At 37.9% G+C, this 16,004-nt stretch overlaps 1 protein-coding gene across 1 annotated transcript in view; it reads right to left on the bottom strand.

Moving 5' to 3' along the window:
* The window catches only part of LOC139744414 (myotubularin-related protein 9-like), a 36,141-nt gene extending 22,083 nt beyond the window's left edge, over positions 1-14,058 (bottom strand). Inside the window, exons 1-3 of the mRNA XM_071654853.1 lie at positions 13,963-14,058; positions 2,559-2,716; positions 256-415 (exon numbers count right to left, since the gene is read on the bottom strand). Coding sequence (XP_071510954.1) covers positions 256-415; positions 2,559-2,716; positions 13,963-13,975 — 331 coding nt within the window. The 5' untranslated portion in view covers positions 13,976-14,058. The remainder of the gene's footprint in view (positions 1-255; positions 416-2,558; positions 2,717-13,962) is intronic.
* Between the last annotated feature and the right edge of the window lie 1,946 nt (positions 14,059-16,004).

Here is a 16,004-nt window from a genome sequence, read left to right as displayed (position 1 = left end):
CAAATATTTTTATAGATATTCTTTTGCCTACATGATGATCGGGGGTATTAAATCAATATATGTCAATATCTAAATATTATACATTTATAAGTGTATGCATTATTAGCATTACAAACATGTAGTCCCAATAACCCACTGCTTGTATACTTTGTGAGTATGAATACAGTGTACCATTGGTACTTCCATCTTCTTTTACTTCTAATGCTTATTTTCTATTATTATATATTTTTTTTCAAACCTTGTGCTGCTACTCACCAAGACTGGACAAAGACTCGATGGTCTCTGCAACTTTGATGCATTCATCCATGCCATTAATGTCCAGTCTGATAGTCAGGAAGTCCTTGCACTTAACCGTTAGCTGACCGGTGCTTCCAACGAATTTTTTCTCCAAGCTATCTACATTACTGTGCAGCAACTTCAAAGGAAATAAATATAAAGACATTGTATTTAAGGAAAAATTGTAATAACTTTGCTAAGATATCAACTTAAACTATTCTTCTTCTTTTTACAAATGTCTGTGTAGTGTAACTAAAGAGAGTTGTGGATTTAATGATATCACCGTCTCTTTCTATTCGAATGCATTCTGATATGTTTCATAAAAATGCTTCATTTCACATTTGATTTTGAAAACATTTCCATACTTCTGTTGGTAAGTTTGTATTCTATTTTCATTAAATTTCTATCTACTGGTCTTTCACACTATCTATTCTATTCATTAAAATTAAGGATGTTTGTTGCATTAAAGTTCTAGCATATTGGCATTAAAATGAGTAATTGAAAGTTAACTCTATTCCTATCACAAAAAAAAGAAAGGAACAACCCATTCAACAATTGCTACATGTACATGTAAGAGGTTTAAGAAATTCCATAACACCCTTTGTAATAACCATATGATTGATTATCATTAAATGATCCTGAAAGTTTGCGTACACTTCAAAGCTTTTAGTTTAATGCTCATCCTATGTATGTCACCTTCAGTAATCATGATTTAAAGCTAAAGTGAAAGTGCAAGCTCATAAAATTCTTGGCAATATAAATAATCTGACTTTATGCTTAACGTCACATTTTAATGGCATGCAATATCTATTGCATATACCTCTAATGTATACTAACCTATTGAGGAAGGGCTCATTTTGCTTCAACACACATTTACCACGTAGACATTTGCACGAGTATACAAGGGATTCATCCTCAACAGATTAAGAGGTCTAGAGGAATTATATAACAATGTCCTATAGTATTTAAAGGGGATGGCTAGTAACTGATCAGTGGGAATCAGTGGGAATGCTGGAGGATGATTGTTCCAATCCTTGTGGGATTCATTTAAGAGTACATTTCTATTGTTGTGTGAAAATTATTTGCTTTAGAATGGTCTCATATTCAAGTAATGTGCAGTTTAATGTTTCCAGGTTAGCGTGCCTGGTCAGTGACGGGGCATTAATCTGCACATTACTTGAACATGAGACCGTTCTGATGCAAAAAATTTTCACACAACAGTAGATATATAATGTACTCTTAAATGAATCCCACAAGGTTTGGAACAATCATCCCTCAGCGTTCCTACTGATTCCCACTGATCAGTTACTAGCCATCCCCTTTATGTGGACAAGATTAAGTGTCCGAGGTCATACTTGTACATTAACTGTCAAATGCATGCACTAAACTTAACATTGGACTAAAATTAGGTTTCAAACGGACATAAGTCGCACTTTGTACTTTGTAAAGTTATTCAAGGCATGAAACTGCACTAAGATTTAATATCAAAAGTCATTCATGAGAGAGCAGTGTATCAATTTTTACATCAAAGACAGCTCACCAAGGCGCTTCATGCAAAGATTTGATACCCAAAATACAACCGACGTAAAAAGATATTACAAAGATGCCTATATGGTCAGATGATTTTGGGATGTAATTACACACACAATTTCTCTCATAATTTCAAATTTCAAACAGGGCAGTAAGTTTAATAAGATTAACTCTGCTAGTGTGTATCTCCCTAATTTCCATGGCATTGGTGTATTTGTTTCTTTTCTTTTATATGAATAAGTGCATCTGTGATGCTGATAGGCACAGCCTGAGAATACAACGTACTCAGGATTAGTCTTCAACAGGTTAAAGGTTTGCAAAATGTGGCAATTTTTTTTTTTTTTTTTTTGCAGCAGATATTATCAACTATGACATTGAATTCCATATAAACATGGCTATTCATCCAAATTGCCAAGTGTTAAGTACTTCATTTTTAGATAAGGTTCAATTACACATGTTGATAATACACAGAAAGTATAGTACAACGTATCACAGACAAACAACAATACAAATTTGTAATTAAGCCATCTGAAAGACTGACTTGAAGGAACCAAGTTATCTTTCTAAGGATTTTCCAGACTTTGTGGTAGGTTATACTGACTGCAACAAAAAGATAGATAAGCTTTAAAAAAAAAACAGATATATTTCACTTGCTTCCATTTTAAAAGCTATTAAAGTATTGTGTTTCCCATCCCATTACCTTGTTATTTGTTTTGTTCTGTTTTGCTTTTTGGAGGGGGGTTACCACTTACCCATAATTCCTCTGAGTTTGTCTGCCTGGAGGAGAGAATCATGTGATGTCCTGTTAGGCAAAGTGTCCCAGTTACCGGCCGGTAACCATGGCGATGTAACACCACATCATCCACCTTGGGTATGCGGATGAAGTCGACAAACTCCATCGTGTGAAATTCTGCAGAGAAGTTGCAAAGAAGAAGGTGAAACTACATAGAGCTTTACAAAAGGACATTGTATTTTACAACACTCACTGCAGAGCAAATCCTGCCATAAACCATTTTAACCCATCCAGTCCCATTATATCTGACGTTTGGTGCAGAATCAACTGTTAAAAATGATATTTACTTTACTGTTTCATAAGACTGATTTTACCAGAAAAAAAAGTGTGAATTGAGCCCTTAGTTGCTGATGTAATTGTTTGCTTTTAAGGAGCAGAATTTTCAAAAGCCTTGTAAATGTTAGATTTAAAATGTATTTCGAAGTTGGCAACACATACAAAAGAATCAAGCTTTTTTTTAAATTTTGAATTTCAGTGCTTATCTATCATTTTAAAAATATATGTGAAAATGAGGAAATTCTGTAAATATGCAAAAAAAGAAAATGAAAGAAATTATGAAAATGTTGAGATTTGAGAGAAAAAAAAAATATCTTAAAAGTAAGTCCCAACTTAGAAAAGTATTTTATTTCATATACATTGTATGTGAATGATACAGGACCAACTCAGAACAAGGCAAGTGCCAAATTGTGTCTCGCCCATTCGCGTAGAAGAAATTAATGTTTTTCTAACTCCCGGCTCCCGGAAGTTCATTGACCCGCCTATGACCTTTGACCTTGTGGTGACCTTCAACTCCCCAAGGGACATTTACCATCCACGTTTGGTCACAAACGGACAAAGGGATCAAAAGTTATGAGCCATAATCGAAATGCGCCGTAAAAACTTGACATTGGGCCCTAAAAGTTCGTTGACCCCTGTCTGTGACATTTGACCTTGTGGTGACCTTCATGTTTGGTAAAATGTGTAACTTTGTATAACCACTCTTCCCTCCAACTTTGATTGAAATTGAAGTCCTCAGTAGAGAGCTATTCAAGTTTTTGTAGCATCACGGACGGACGACGGACGGACGGATGACGGACAGACAGATGCCGCAGGCGATCCCTTAGTCTCCCCACACCTCCGGTGGGGTCGACAAAAACAACTCAGACTTGCTATTAACCATTTAGGACGAGTGCCGAATATAATCTGAGGGCAAGTGTCCATGGGAAATGCATGTTGTAGCAAAATTATCCCGTCCTCAAAGGGTTAAAGGTAAAATGTGATACAAATTCTATTTCATTCTCACATTCTATGAAGTCAAAACTAGATCTGCAGTTGATGGGGAGATAATATCCTATTTTATCCCACATTCTTGAACAGAAGAAAGCCCAAACACTGCTAAAGGTATGCTTTGGATGAGTGTTCACAAGATGTTTTCACAGGAATTGTATCTGTGCACTCAGTGTCGTGTACAACTAAGGGCAATATTTCCAACTTCCTGCAGCCTTCAACATTCTGCATAACATGCAGAATGTCAATGCCAAACAAGTCTGTTTGGTCAGGATAATATTATCATCCTGACCAAACCAACTTGTTCATCCCTGTCAATGCATTAACCCATCCCACAACTGCTAGCATAAAATGCCATCTAATAGGCATTTAAAATAAATGAATAAAATGCCAGCAGTGATAACAGTTTAAACATTGTAATGTAATGGGCTGAATCCTTTACTGTGTCCCACTGATGCCCCACTTGCTAGGGCGTGGTTTCTGATGGGTTGTGGTTCCTGTTGGATCACAGTTCCCACTGGGTCATATTTCCCACTGTATCGTGATTCCTGCTGGGTCAAGGTCCCCCCAGGGTGCCATCAGGTCTAGACAGTAGTTTCCACTCGGTCATGGTTCCAAATGAACCATGATTCCCACTGGGCCATAGTTCCCACTGGATCATGGTTTCCATCGGTTCTAGACAGTAGTTCCCACTCGGTCATGGTTCCAAATGAACCATGGGTCCCACTGGGTTGTGGTTCCACTGGATCATGGTTCCCACTGGGTCATGGTTCCCAGTGGATCATGGTTCCCACTGGGTCATGGTTCCCACTGGGGTGTGGTTCCCACTGGATCATGGTTCCCACTGGATCATGGTTCCCATGCTGGGTCATGGTTCCCACTAGTGTGTGGCTCCCACTGGGACACGTTTCCTGCTGGATGGTGCTTCCAACTGGATCATGGTTCCCACTGGGTCATGGTTCTCATAGGGTCATTGTTCCACTGGAATGTTGTTAATGCTAGGTGGAGGTTCCCACTAGTTCATGGTTCCCACTGGGTTGTGGTTTCCACTGAACCATGGTTCCCACTGGGTTGTGGTTTCTACTGGGTTGTGGTTCCCACTTTGTCATGGTTCCCACTGGGTCATGGTTCCCACTGGGTTGTGGTTTCCACTGGATCATGGTTCCCACTTTGTCATGGTTCCCACTGGGTCATGGTTCCCACTGGGGTGTGGTTCCCACTTGATCATGGTTTCCACTGGGTCAGGGTTCTTACTTGGGTGGGGTTCCCACTGGGTTATGGTTCCACTGGGTTATGGTTCCCACTGGGTCATGGTTTCCACTGGCTCAGGGTTCCTACTTGGGTGGGGTTCAAATTGGTCATGGTTACCAATGGGTCATGGTTCTACTGGGTCATGGTGCCCAGTGGTTCACTGTTCCTGTTGCCTCGTGATTTCCACTGGATCAGAGTTCCAACTTGGTCATGGTTCTCTCTGGGTCATGGTTCCCACTGGGTAATGGTTCTCACTGGATCATAGTTTCCCTGTAGGTCTTAGTTCCTACTGGGCCATGTTTTCCACTGGGTCATGGATCCCACTGGGTCATGGATCCCACTGTGTGGTGGCCTCCATTACATCATGGTGTCCATGGGTTCATGGCTCCTACTGGGGATCGACTCGATGATGATTATCATGGTGATGATTGACAAACTCTATAAATGTATGGGCACAGATCCTCTTCTCTGTCCCAATCATGGCCCTCTTGCTAGAGCATGGTTCCTGCTGGAGCATGGTTCAAACTGGGGGGGGGGGGGGGGGGGAGGGTCCCACTTGGTCATGGTTCCCAATTGGAATTTATCAATCTCAATATACTGCCATTTGCTTGCATTGCTACATTTGTACACTTGTAGTGTTACTATGTACAGCAATAGGCACTGGAGAAAGAATACAGGTGTACATTCCATAAAGGTGTATACTTCACAGGCTTCTGTTTGATAATTAAAGCCTTTTGCACTTGTCTGCAAGTGAATGATAACTTTCTAATTGTAGTATTTCCATTCAGCAATTTCTACACACTTTCTGTCCATTCCCTCCCCCCCCCCACCCCAATTCATAATCATTTAGGCAATCAGTAATTAGCAGAATGTTGTTCCTTCAGTACTCTATGCAAAATCCTACTAAAGTTGAGCTGCCAAACAAACTTCTATTAATTGTCTCAGAAAATAAGTTCAAATCTAGAATGTCTAGATATGGCTCCAAAGGGATTAAATAGACACTATGGCATTTTAGTTAATATCAGAATGTGCATACGTACAGGTGACAACTGTTATGGGGACAATTTACTTTAAACTATCAAACTATGCCACATAGTGTCATTAGCAGTGTGGAATGAGGTTACCCCTTTCATAAACTAAATTATGCAGATAATACCTGCATTGCTTGGTAGTATAAATTGGAACAGGATCCAGAGTAATCTGCACTACTGTATTTCGACACTGCAGATTACTTACAGAGTTTCTAAAGGCCTTACATGTAATTATTTGAATTGACCGCTTTGCTCTTTAAACGCAGATAACTGGGGGATACATCAATTTGTCAAAGGGGTATAAGAGGTGCTTCAACTTTTGACCTCTTGTTAAAAAAAAAAAATGTTTTATGGAATATGCACCTTCTCCTATGAGTGGGTGGTAACAGAAACACAAAAGATTGATTGTATTTGTTTATAGATAATGTGAAGTGCTACATGTATTCTGCACAAAGTTCAATGAACAGAGTATTCCAATGATCATAAGACCAGTATCATATTTTCACTATGATAACAACATAAATCCCGAACAGAAAGTTTCACTATCAAAACTGAGCAATATACAGTGGAATCACTCAACTTTGAATAGGATAGGACAATACCCTTTCTGCTTATTCAATGAACCATAGAACAAATGAAAGGATTAAAATTGATAATATAGCTTGTCATTTTTTTTTTCCATTGCCTAGATGCAAAGGGATACCAATTTTACGAACAGCATTGCTGTATTCTGAGAGACAAAAGAGCATACTGGTGGTGGGGAAAACAGTATTTTTACCTTTCCTGAAATAGATGAGTAATCATTTGGGGAAAAAGTAATTTCCATAAACCTGCAGAATTTTTTGGTGGAAAGAAGTGCAAAATACAAAAAAAAAAGAAATAACATATTTGCCATCTCTGCATAAAGTTAGTGTAAGGCCCACAGAAAGCTTATGAACCCTGTACAGAAACCAATCTGAACCCTGCACAAACTCTACATGATTTTTGAGAAACTTGATGGGAATGGCTAAGACATCTTATGCACTTTATGATATTTTAACCAACACAATCAGACAAAAGTGTAAAAACCATACACACACACATATATATACACACACAACACAAATCTGTAAACTAAAATACAGCTGCCAACTTGTCAAGAGCCGTCTAGACACTGTCACGCTACAATACTAAAAGGATTTGGGTATCATAATAATATTTATGTCTTAATAGTACATAATCCCTATTCACCAAAAGCAACTTTAGGAATACCCTTACTCATCAACAAAGAAAGTGTGCATACTGATGTGCTCATTTGCAAACTAAGATGATTTTTGTAGATTTGTTTTTTTTTGCGGTAAGCACCCATACATTATCATTCAATCACATATATAACTAGATTTTTTTTTCTACATACAAATTTGATACACTCTTGGCAAAATAATCATTGAGTTGCAAACAGTGCCAAAGTAAGGCACATCATATGTGCCTAGAGGTGAAAAATTCAGTCTGCTTGTACAATGTGCAGTCATATAGAATGGGTGATTTTCATACATCATCACTGTAAGTACTCACTAAAAGTTGGTTCCATGATAAAGATCTCCACACATATAAGATTTCCTTGATGATGCAACAAATCATATCATACAAGTGCATGTGTATGGATGTAATCTCCCTGCCAGTAAAGGGGACAGAAAACTCATCCGCCACCTAGCTACGCTGAGTGTGATTCAATTGTGCCATCATGCTGACGATATCCCATTAGCACGAGAGGTTTTCCTAGTTCGACGGAGAGCAAAAGGAGCTCTGCTGCTCTGAAACTGCTGGATCAAACAATAACAGAAGAGTCAAAACTGATAGTAGAACACAGTTCGTCTGGGAGAACGTTCGACTTGAAAACACTGCACGCCAGAGCGGGCAGGCTTTCCTTCAGAATCCGACGTCGTCAAGAAGAGAGACAAACACTTGACGAGAGATCATGGGGGGAACGGGAGAGAGGTGCAAGTCGGGGGGAAAATAGGGGCACGCTGGAATGAGCGTGAGGGTGCACGCACTGACTGTTGGAGCAGTGATTCCGAGGCAGCTAGCTGAGAGCAGCGCTGCAGATCGCAGCAAGTCAATTCTCCACGCACACACTTCTGGTTAATTCCAGATTTCCTGGGGGTAGTAATTATAGAGGAGGAAGTACAGACAATCAGGGACTGGGGGTAGGGGAACGGGGGTGGGGGTGGGGAAGAAAAATAATCTTTATGTGCAGCAGCTGTTGCTTCAGTAGTTCTTCCCTCTTTACGACTACATCTGACGGTATAATCGGTTTTAATACTTCTCTTGTCATTCAGCACAACTATTAATTTCAGCATATATATTAAACATGATAACAAATCCACTATCAATTTTTGTCCTTCTGATCCCATGATGCACATACTTCCTATGATACTGTAAAAGCAGCAATTTTTTTTTTTTTTTCACAAGGGCTTTTTTTTTTAAACTTTGTGAATCACTGCCAGGCTACGAATTTGACAACATGGGAAAATAACACTACACAAATTGCTATGTACACATACTAGTACCTTTTTGCGCACTCAAACTTAGCACATGTACAGTGAAATCTCAAAAACAGCATCTCACAAAAATGTCTGTGACCTCCTCATTCGCAAGAATATACTGAAAGCAAAAAAAAAAGCATCATAGGACAAAAAAATACATAAATTGCACACAACATTTTTATGTTAGTCTCACACATTATCAAAATATTTCTCACATAGTTACATGTACAGTGTATCTGCAAATGGTGTATGTATTGGTAGTATTTAAAAAAAATGTCATGATGTAGCAATGCATATGATCTATCAGAAAATGATGCCATGTTTAATACAGAAACAAAAAAATCTAAAATTGTAAAATGACCTCTAGCCTTCTTCTAGAGCTTTGTGTAGACATAATCTATGGGGATTTTGTACCACAAAAGTTGCCATTTATGATACGATATTGACACTAGGGCTTTCTTTATTCTTTGGTTTTAATGTAACACTGAACAAATTGATTTAATAATGACAGAACATTTTTATGGTGGCACAATGTTCCTCAATGTTTAAACTGACATTCATATTAATAACAGCAAAATCAAACCTAAAGTGTGGCAAAATCTCATTAAATTTCACATTCAAACAACACCACTACATTGAATTTAAATGTTCCATACATTGTATGTGTTTTCACAGAACAGTGATTTCAGTTGCAAAGTGTGTGCAAAGTCAGTCATAGTTTGCTAATTCCAAAGTTTCATTTTTCAAACAGTTTGTTTATACATCAAGTATCCAAAATTGAATTAAGATTTACTCAAAGATTTCTTATTCTGAAAATTTGTTAAAATTCCAAAGGTTTTTTTTTTCAAAAATGAAATAAAATTTGTTATTCTGAAGATTCATTAAACCAAAAATAAAAAAGTTTGTTATTCTAAGGGTTTGTTAATCGGAAAACAAAGTAGGTTCGCAATTCTGAAGGTTTGTATGGTATGCACCTTCTGTTCATATTTGTATTGATGAACCTTATTTCTTTTCTGGATTAATCAAACCTTCTGAAAATTAAACCTTATTTCATTTCCAGATTCAGAAACCTTCACAATAACAAACCTTATCTAATTTTCAGATTCACAAACCTTTGGAATGACAAACCCTGTTGCATTTTCAGATAAACAAAACCTCAGAACGACATTACAGTTGTTCAGATTAAAGGACCCTACTTCATTTTTGGAATAACAAGCATCTACATGTACATTGTAGGCATAAGGAGTTTGTGTGTTTAAGAATAATGAACCTTCCTAGTAACAAGCCTTAATTTTTTAGTTCAAGTGTACTTCAGAATAACAAACCCTGTTTCATTTAGGATCAAAGAAACCTTGGAATCATGGACCTTTAGAATGATGAGCCTTAATTCATTTTTGGATGATAAACAAACCTCTGCAATAATGAACCTCATTTCATTTTCAGACTATCAAACCTTTTGAATAATGAATCTTATTTCTTTTTTTAGATTAGCAAACGTTCACAATAATGAACCTCCTGTCACTGTAAACTTCATAGTGTCATTTTCAGAGCAACAAGCTTTTTGGAATTTCAAATTTTACTTTATTTTATTTTCGGATGAAGGAACCTACAGAATAACAAAACTTATTTCATTTTCAGGCAAAACAAACCTTCAGAACAACAATTAACCTTATTTAATTTTTGGAGTAAACAGACCTTCAGAATAATGAACATCACCCACAAATTTAAAAGACAATGTGATGATATTATCACCTCTTCCTTTGGTTTGAACGGAAACTTAAAATCTAAAAAGTTGTTGTTGTTGTTGTTGTTGTTGTTGTTGTTGTTGTTGTTGTTGTTGTTGTTAATGATGCAAATAATACTACACCAGCCCCATGCCATCCCCCCAAATAAAGAATCCCTATTGTTCCCTAATAAAACTACAACAAAAGAATAATTTGATATAAAGGATACAATATAATTCATTATGACAGCAGCAATAATATGATGATGGAAACAATTTAATCTTAGGAAAAAGGGAAATTTACTTAAAATTACTGTGCAGAGTTATGGCAGATTATGAGGCTATGACATCAGTCCCTCAGGGTTTTCTCTGGGTAGGACTACACGTACAATATGCATGTATGTAATATGACTGACATTTCTTGAAAATGAACCGTGTAGCAAGTTAAATTTCCAAAACTCTCATTTCAGATCTGATTGGGATGAAACTTCTACAATTCTGTTCACTTGATTTTACTTAATGCCAACTCAAAATTGGAGTTGCATGTGAGAATTTCTGGCTGTGGCATAACTTGGCACATGTACCATACATATGCAGGCCTACAATGTACATCATCATGTTGAATGTATGAGTTGGTGTACAGCCAGGATTATTTTTTTCTTCTTTTTTTTAAGCAAACATGACATTTGTGCCAAATTATACTCAGTAACTATAAATTAAATCATGGAAAGCAAAATAAATCTGATACATGGGAAGGGATAGTGTCACACACTTAGCACTGAATGTCAGGACTCAAGGTTAAGCCTTTCTGTGCCAGGGAAATTGGACAGTGTGCAACTTGTAATCATATTAGGTTTTCTGTGTCAATCTGCACTCAAAACATACAATTGTACAGTACACGTATGCTTGCTGTACAAAGGCATCCCCCACCATCTGTAAATGGGGATTTCAGCTTCTTGCCACAAAAAACAAACAAACAAACAAAAAAACAGTGAAGCTGGGCTTGGGGCATTCAAACTTTGAGATTCAGTCTGCAGTCTCCATACTAAATAGTTCACAATTTACATTTCCATCTAAGTAATTTTCATTTCATTTCATTGCAATTCATTTGATAATTATTCTCAATTACAAAATACATTGGATATACGTGTACTTGGAAGTAGCACACGTACATGCAAACGTGTACGTGCTCCGTACCGTACCGATGTACAGTACGGTCGATGAATAGTAAACACTGTAGAATACTCGTAGATAATATGTGACACTGCACCTCAAAACAAACAAAAAGTCGCCAGACATGAATTTTTAGTTAAGACCATACTCTTTAAGAGCAGACTTTAAGCTTTAAAATGATGTATAACTCAAATCAAATGGACTCTCCTAACCTATCTAAATATCGGAAAGAAAGCACAAACTCGGAAAAAGTGTGAACTGAGAAAAGAGGCTCTGAAGTACAGTGTATATTCAAGCGCTTAATCTTTACCAAACTGTGCTGGCTGTGCTATGAATGGGACAAAAAACAGGAAGTAAACCACCAGAGTGACAACAATGAAGAGATTATCAGATTAAAGTGAAATTTAGCATGCCTCATTAACACATTCTGTCCATAATTACTGCCAACTTTCAAAGCAGTAGCACTATCCTTTCAAAAGTTAGTAGAGTTGAAAGTGAAGAGTGTGGACAAGGTTTTTCAGAAATGAAAAAGGGATTCTAAAGAAACACCTAATCACACTATTCTACCAAAAATGCTCGAGATAAACTGCTAAAAAAACACACTTTCCTGCCCATTTTATGATACCAAATTTAGCATAATGTAGAAGAAGACCCGCTCTTTCAGCAAATATGAAAAAGTCAAGTTCAGCTAGGTTGACCCATTTCACTTATTTTCAGTCCTCACGCAAAATCAGTGTGTGCGACTTTATGTTCGTTTTGAGGTGCACGGTCACATGTATGTATAAAATCAGTGCTGACAAAGCCCAGGATGAGAATTTTTTGTCCATGATTTTGTTGTCCCTGGTGCAAAATAAAAAAGTAAACAAAAAAACAAAAAAACCAAGAATAATTATTTAGCGTCCGGCATTGAGGTCACTCACAGACTGAGACTGAAGTGGTGATTCTTTTTTTTTTCCTGAAGGGGGCAGCCAACGCAACCCCCCCCCCCCCCCCATGACGCCCATGTAATGGTAGAGAACAGGTATATCTTGCCATTAGGCAAGGTCTAAAATGTGCATGCGAAAATGTGCGAATCAGCAATTACCCATCTTAATTGACAAAAAAATTGGTCATGATCTCAGGTTTTGCTGCTCCTCATCACCTGTATTTATTCAAAGACATTTCCATCTGAAAAAGGCACATCAGCGAAACAAGACTGAAATGATGGAAACGATTCTTTTGTTGTGATGATACATGATCACACAATCGTTATTGTCCAGACACCTGAATGTACTCATCAAGATGCACATAATCATGTGTCGGCGACGATGATTACATCAAAGAAAGACTGCCGTGAACAGTCCATGTATATTAGGTCCATGATCTACAAAAAGACAGAATTTAGATTCTCTGGAACTATCCATCAAGCCACTTGACAATATTGCAGTGCTCGTCATTTATTGCGCCAGATTCTACACCTAGACTACTTCAAGACAGAGCACGTGACGGGAGAAGAGAAAAGCTTGAAATGCAAAGGAGATGCACACAACTCAAGTCAGGCATAACAGCATGTTTCTGTGTAATTACACCACCCAATCCATGCACAGTCAGTGGTCTGCGTTTCGTTCTGCGCATTGCGCCTCGCATGCTGAGCACGAAACTTGAAGGATGATTGCTGTGAGTTTGCCGCAAACATTGATCAGCATCTATAGGCTTATATAATCAAAATCATCTGCAAAAAGTGCCCTCTCTACAGTAATGTCAGTGAAAGCTTATAAAAAAAATGAATTCATAGTCGTATTCGAAAGCATGCTTCTTGAATGGACTCGAGCATTAAACAGGTGAGTCCTTTCTACATCTCAGGAATTTATACTTAATATGTACAGCTCATAATGAAGTAGAAATTATGAACAAGCATACAAACTAGAAAAGCACACGGAGAGCACAAACTTCTGCCAAACAGCTCATCTCCACGTACATAATTTCCAGATGTCCTATATTTTGGTTCTACATTCATACATGTACATGTACATTGTATCATTTGCACTATTAGATTCCTTGACCATACACCCACATTACCCCTACCGACCAGCTGTAATTAATGCAGTAGCTATGGAATTTAGCCTAAACCCACATTGCCTCATGGGTTGAGCATTCCATAGTTACACTTTATGCAAACCATTCCGACTGACACACACAGACCTGTGCATCATTATGCAACTTTCAGCGCTTGCACTGCGCACCTTGCCCTCTTTCAATAACAACCACATGCACTGCACGACACCTGTATTAGAAATTCTTATGCAACACTCACTGCATAAAAACATGATATCATCGCACATGACAATACACACCACTTCATGTTGGAATGTTGGAGCAGAGAATCCACTAAGAATTGATATATTTCTTACACACCTTTCTCCTCCATTGCCTCATGGTTTTCCAGCCAGTGATTATCGTGGCCAACAACCGGTAAGATATATACTCCAACGAATAGTGGGATATACTCCCACGAATACTGGTCTATACTCTGGGAGAAAGAGAGAGAAAAACCAACAGACACAGAGGAATCGAAATATGTAGAGAGAGAGATGGGGGGGGGGAGAGAGAGTCTGAGAAAGAAAGGGAGTGAGAGAGGGAGGGGGAGAGGGGGGAGAGGAGAGAGAGATATGGAGAGAGACATGATGAGATTTAAACAAAGATGAAAAGAGAAAGGGAAGAGAGGGTGATAAAATATACCAAAATACATTGCAGAAGAGATAGAGAGAAAGAAAGAGAAAGAGAGGGATACCAATTGCAGAAGAAAGAGGGGGAGATATATAAAATACCAATGCACATAGCAAAAGAGAGAGAGAGAAGGATATATTATACCTATGTACCTTGTGGGAGACAAAGAGAGAGAGAAGAGAGATATCGCTGCAAATATTTACTCAGCAAGGTGAATAATGCCCTTCAAGAGGCAGTCGACAGCTGCTGCAAAGCAGCAGCCCAAACTAATCATGGAACATACTACATGCAATCTGATTTCATCCAGTCATATCTAATATAGAAACCTCAAAAAGTGTTCTTCGCATTGCTATACAGTCAGAGAAGGCAAGCATGGATGACATTTTTACTTTGTAATTCATGTTTTCTTGGTATTAAAGAAAAAACCAGTAAATCAATCTGAAAATTGAAAGCGATCCTAATTCCTCACTGGTGCCTATAATGCAATACATTGATCAATATTACACGTTCTTGGTCACTTACAAAATGTACAGTCTAGAATGTGCATATAATGGGCTTTTATATGATACAATTGTATCAGCCTTCTCAGTGGAGAAAATATACTTGTTTGTTTGTTTATGGGTTTGTTTGTTTGTTTGTTTGTTTGTTTGTTTGTTTGTTTGTTTGTTTGTTTGTTTGAGTGTTTGTGTCCTGAATTTATCTAAAACAAGATACCATCACTTTTATGTGACAGTAATGAAGGCAAATATTATCAATAATCTTACCATTTACCTTCCCCTGAAAATGGTATCACGAAAAAAAAAAAAAAAAAAATTCTCAATGCAGAGCATGCATCACCATCATGTGACTCCACGCAGCTGAAATACTCCATTAGTGTGCAACCATGGATGTAATCACTGAGCGCTATTCCACCAAGCCGAGTCATTATTTGAACTGCACTGGGCCAGTGCAACAGCTGCTGCCTTCTCACAACACTTCCCGCACTAATCTTCATGTTCAATCAAAATGTAGTTCTTGCAAACCAATCCCTCCCTTCCCTTAACCCATTAATGACTAGTCCATGCCATGCTCAGGCAGATGTCTATGGGAGACTCCTGTGACTGTAAAAGTGGAAATTTTCGTGTGTTGAAGTTTTCGCGCATTTCGCGTGCAATCAGAAACTAGCGTGAAAATAAAAGCATTCGAGAATATTTTTTCCTGTAGTTGATGTCTTGACACCGCGGAACTAAAAACACGCCAAACTCTTCTTATGCGGCGCAGTGCAAAAAATTAGTCAGGCAAAAATATCCATTTTTACAGTATCGCAAAATCAGCCCATCCTCAATGGGGCAAAGATAAAAAATAAATGAAAATGTTCTCTTCAGGCTTCTCAGTATATCTACAACACAGCTACTACTGCAATATTCTGATCGCTTGCTTTTTATCAGCTACTGTTGGTTACTGCACTTGCCAAATGAAATAAAAAAGTAAATCAGTAAAATGAAAGGAAGAAATTTAGCATGTCTTCAGACAAAAGAGGTTTATACAAGTGTACATATCCTAGAATACTAGGACGTAGTCTATGTCTTGTACAATAGTTTTGTGAGTGAATAAAACAAGGCACAAGTGCTGGGGGGGGGGGGGTGTTGCACCATACATAGGAATTCATAGGGTGTCACCACTTTGGGCCCCCTCACTATTTTTTGTTACCTCAGAAGTGGCTAAAGAAAAAATAGAGAATGACACCTTCA

The sequence above is a fragment of the Diadema antillarum genome, unplaced genomic scaffold, assembly GCF_040938485.1.
Source record: "Diadema antillarum isolate AM-2024a unplaced genomic scaffold, OU_Dant_1.0 seq00001171_RagTag, whole genome shotgun sequence".
Classification (NCBI taxonomy): domain Eukaryota; kingdom Metazoa; phylum Echinodermata; class Echinoidea; order Diadematoida; family Diadematidae; genus Diadema; species Diadema antillarum.
This window is presented reverse-complemented; position numbering and strand designations above follow the sequence as displayed.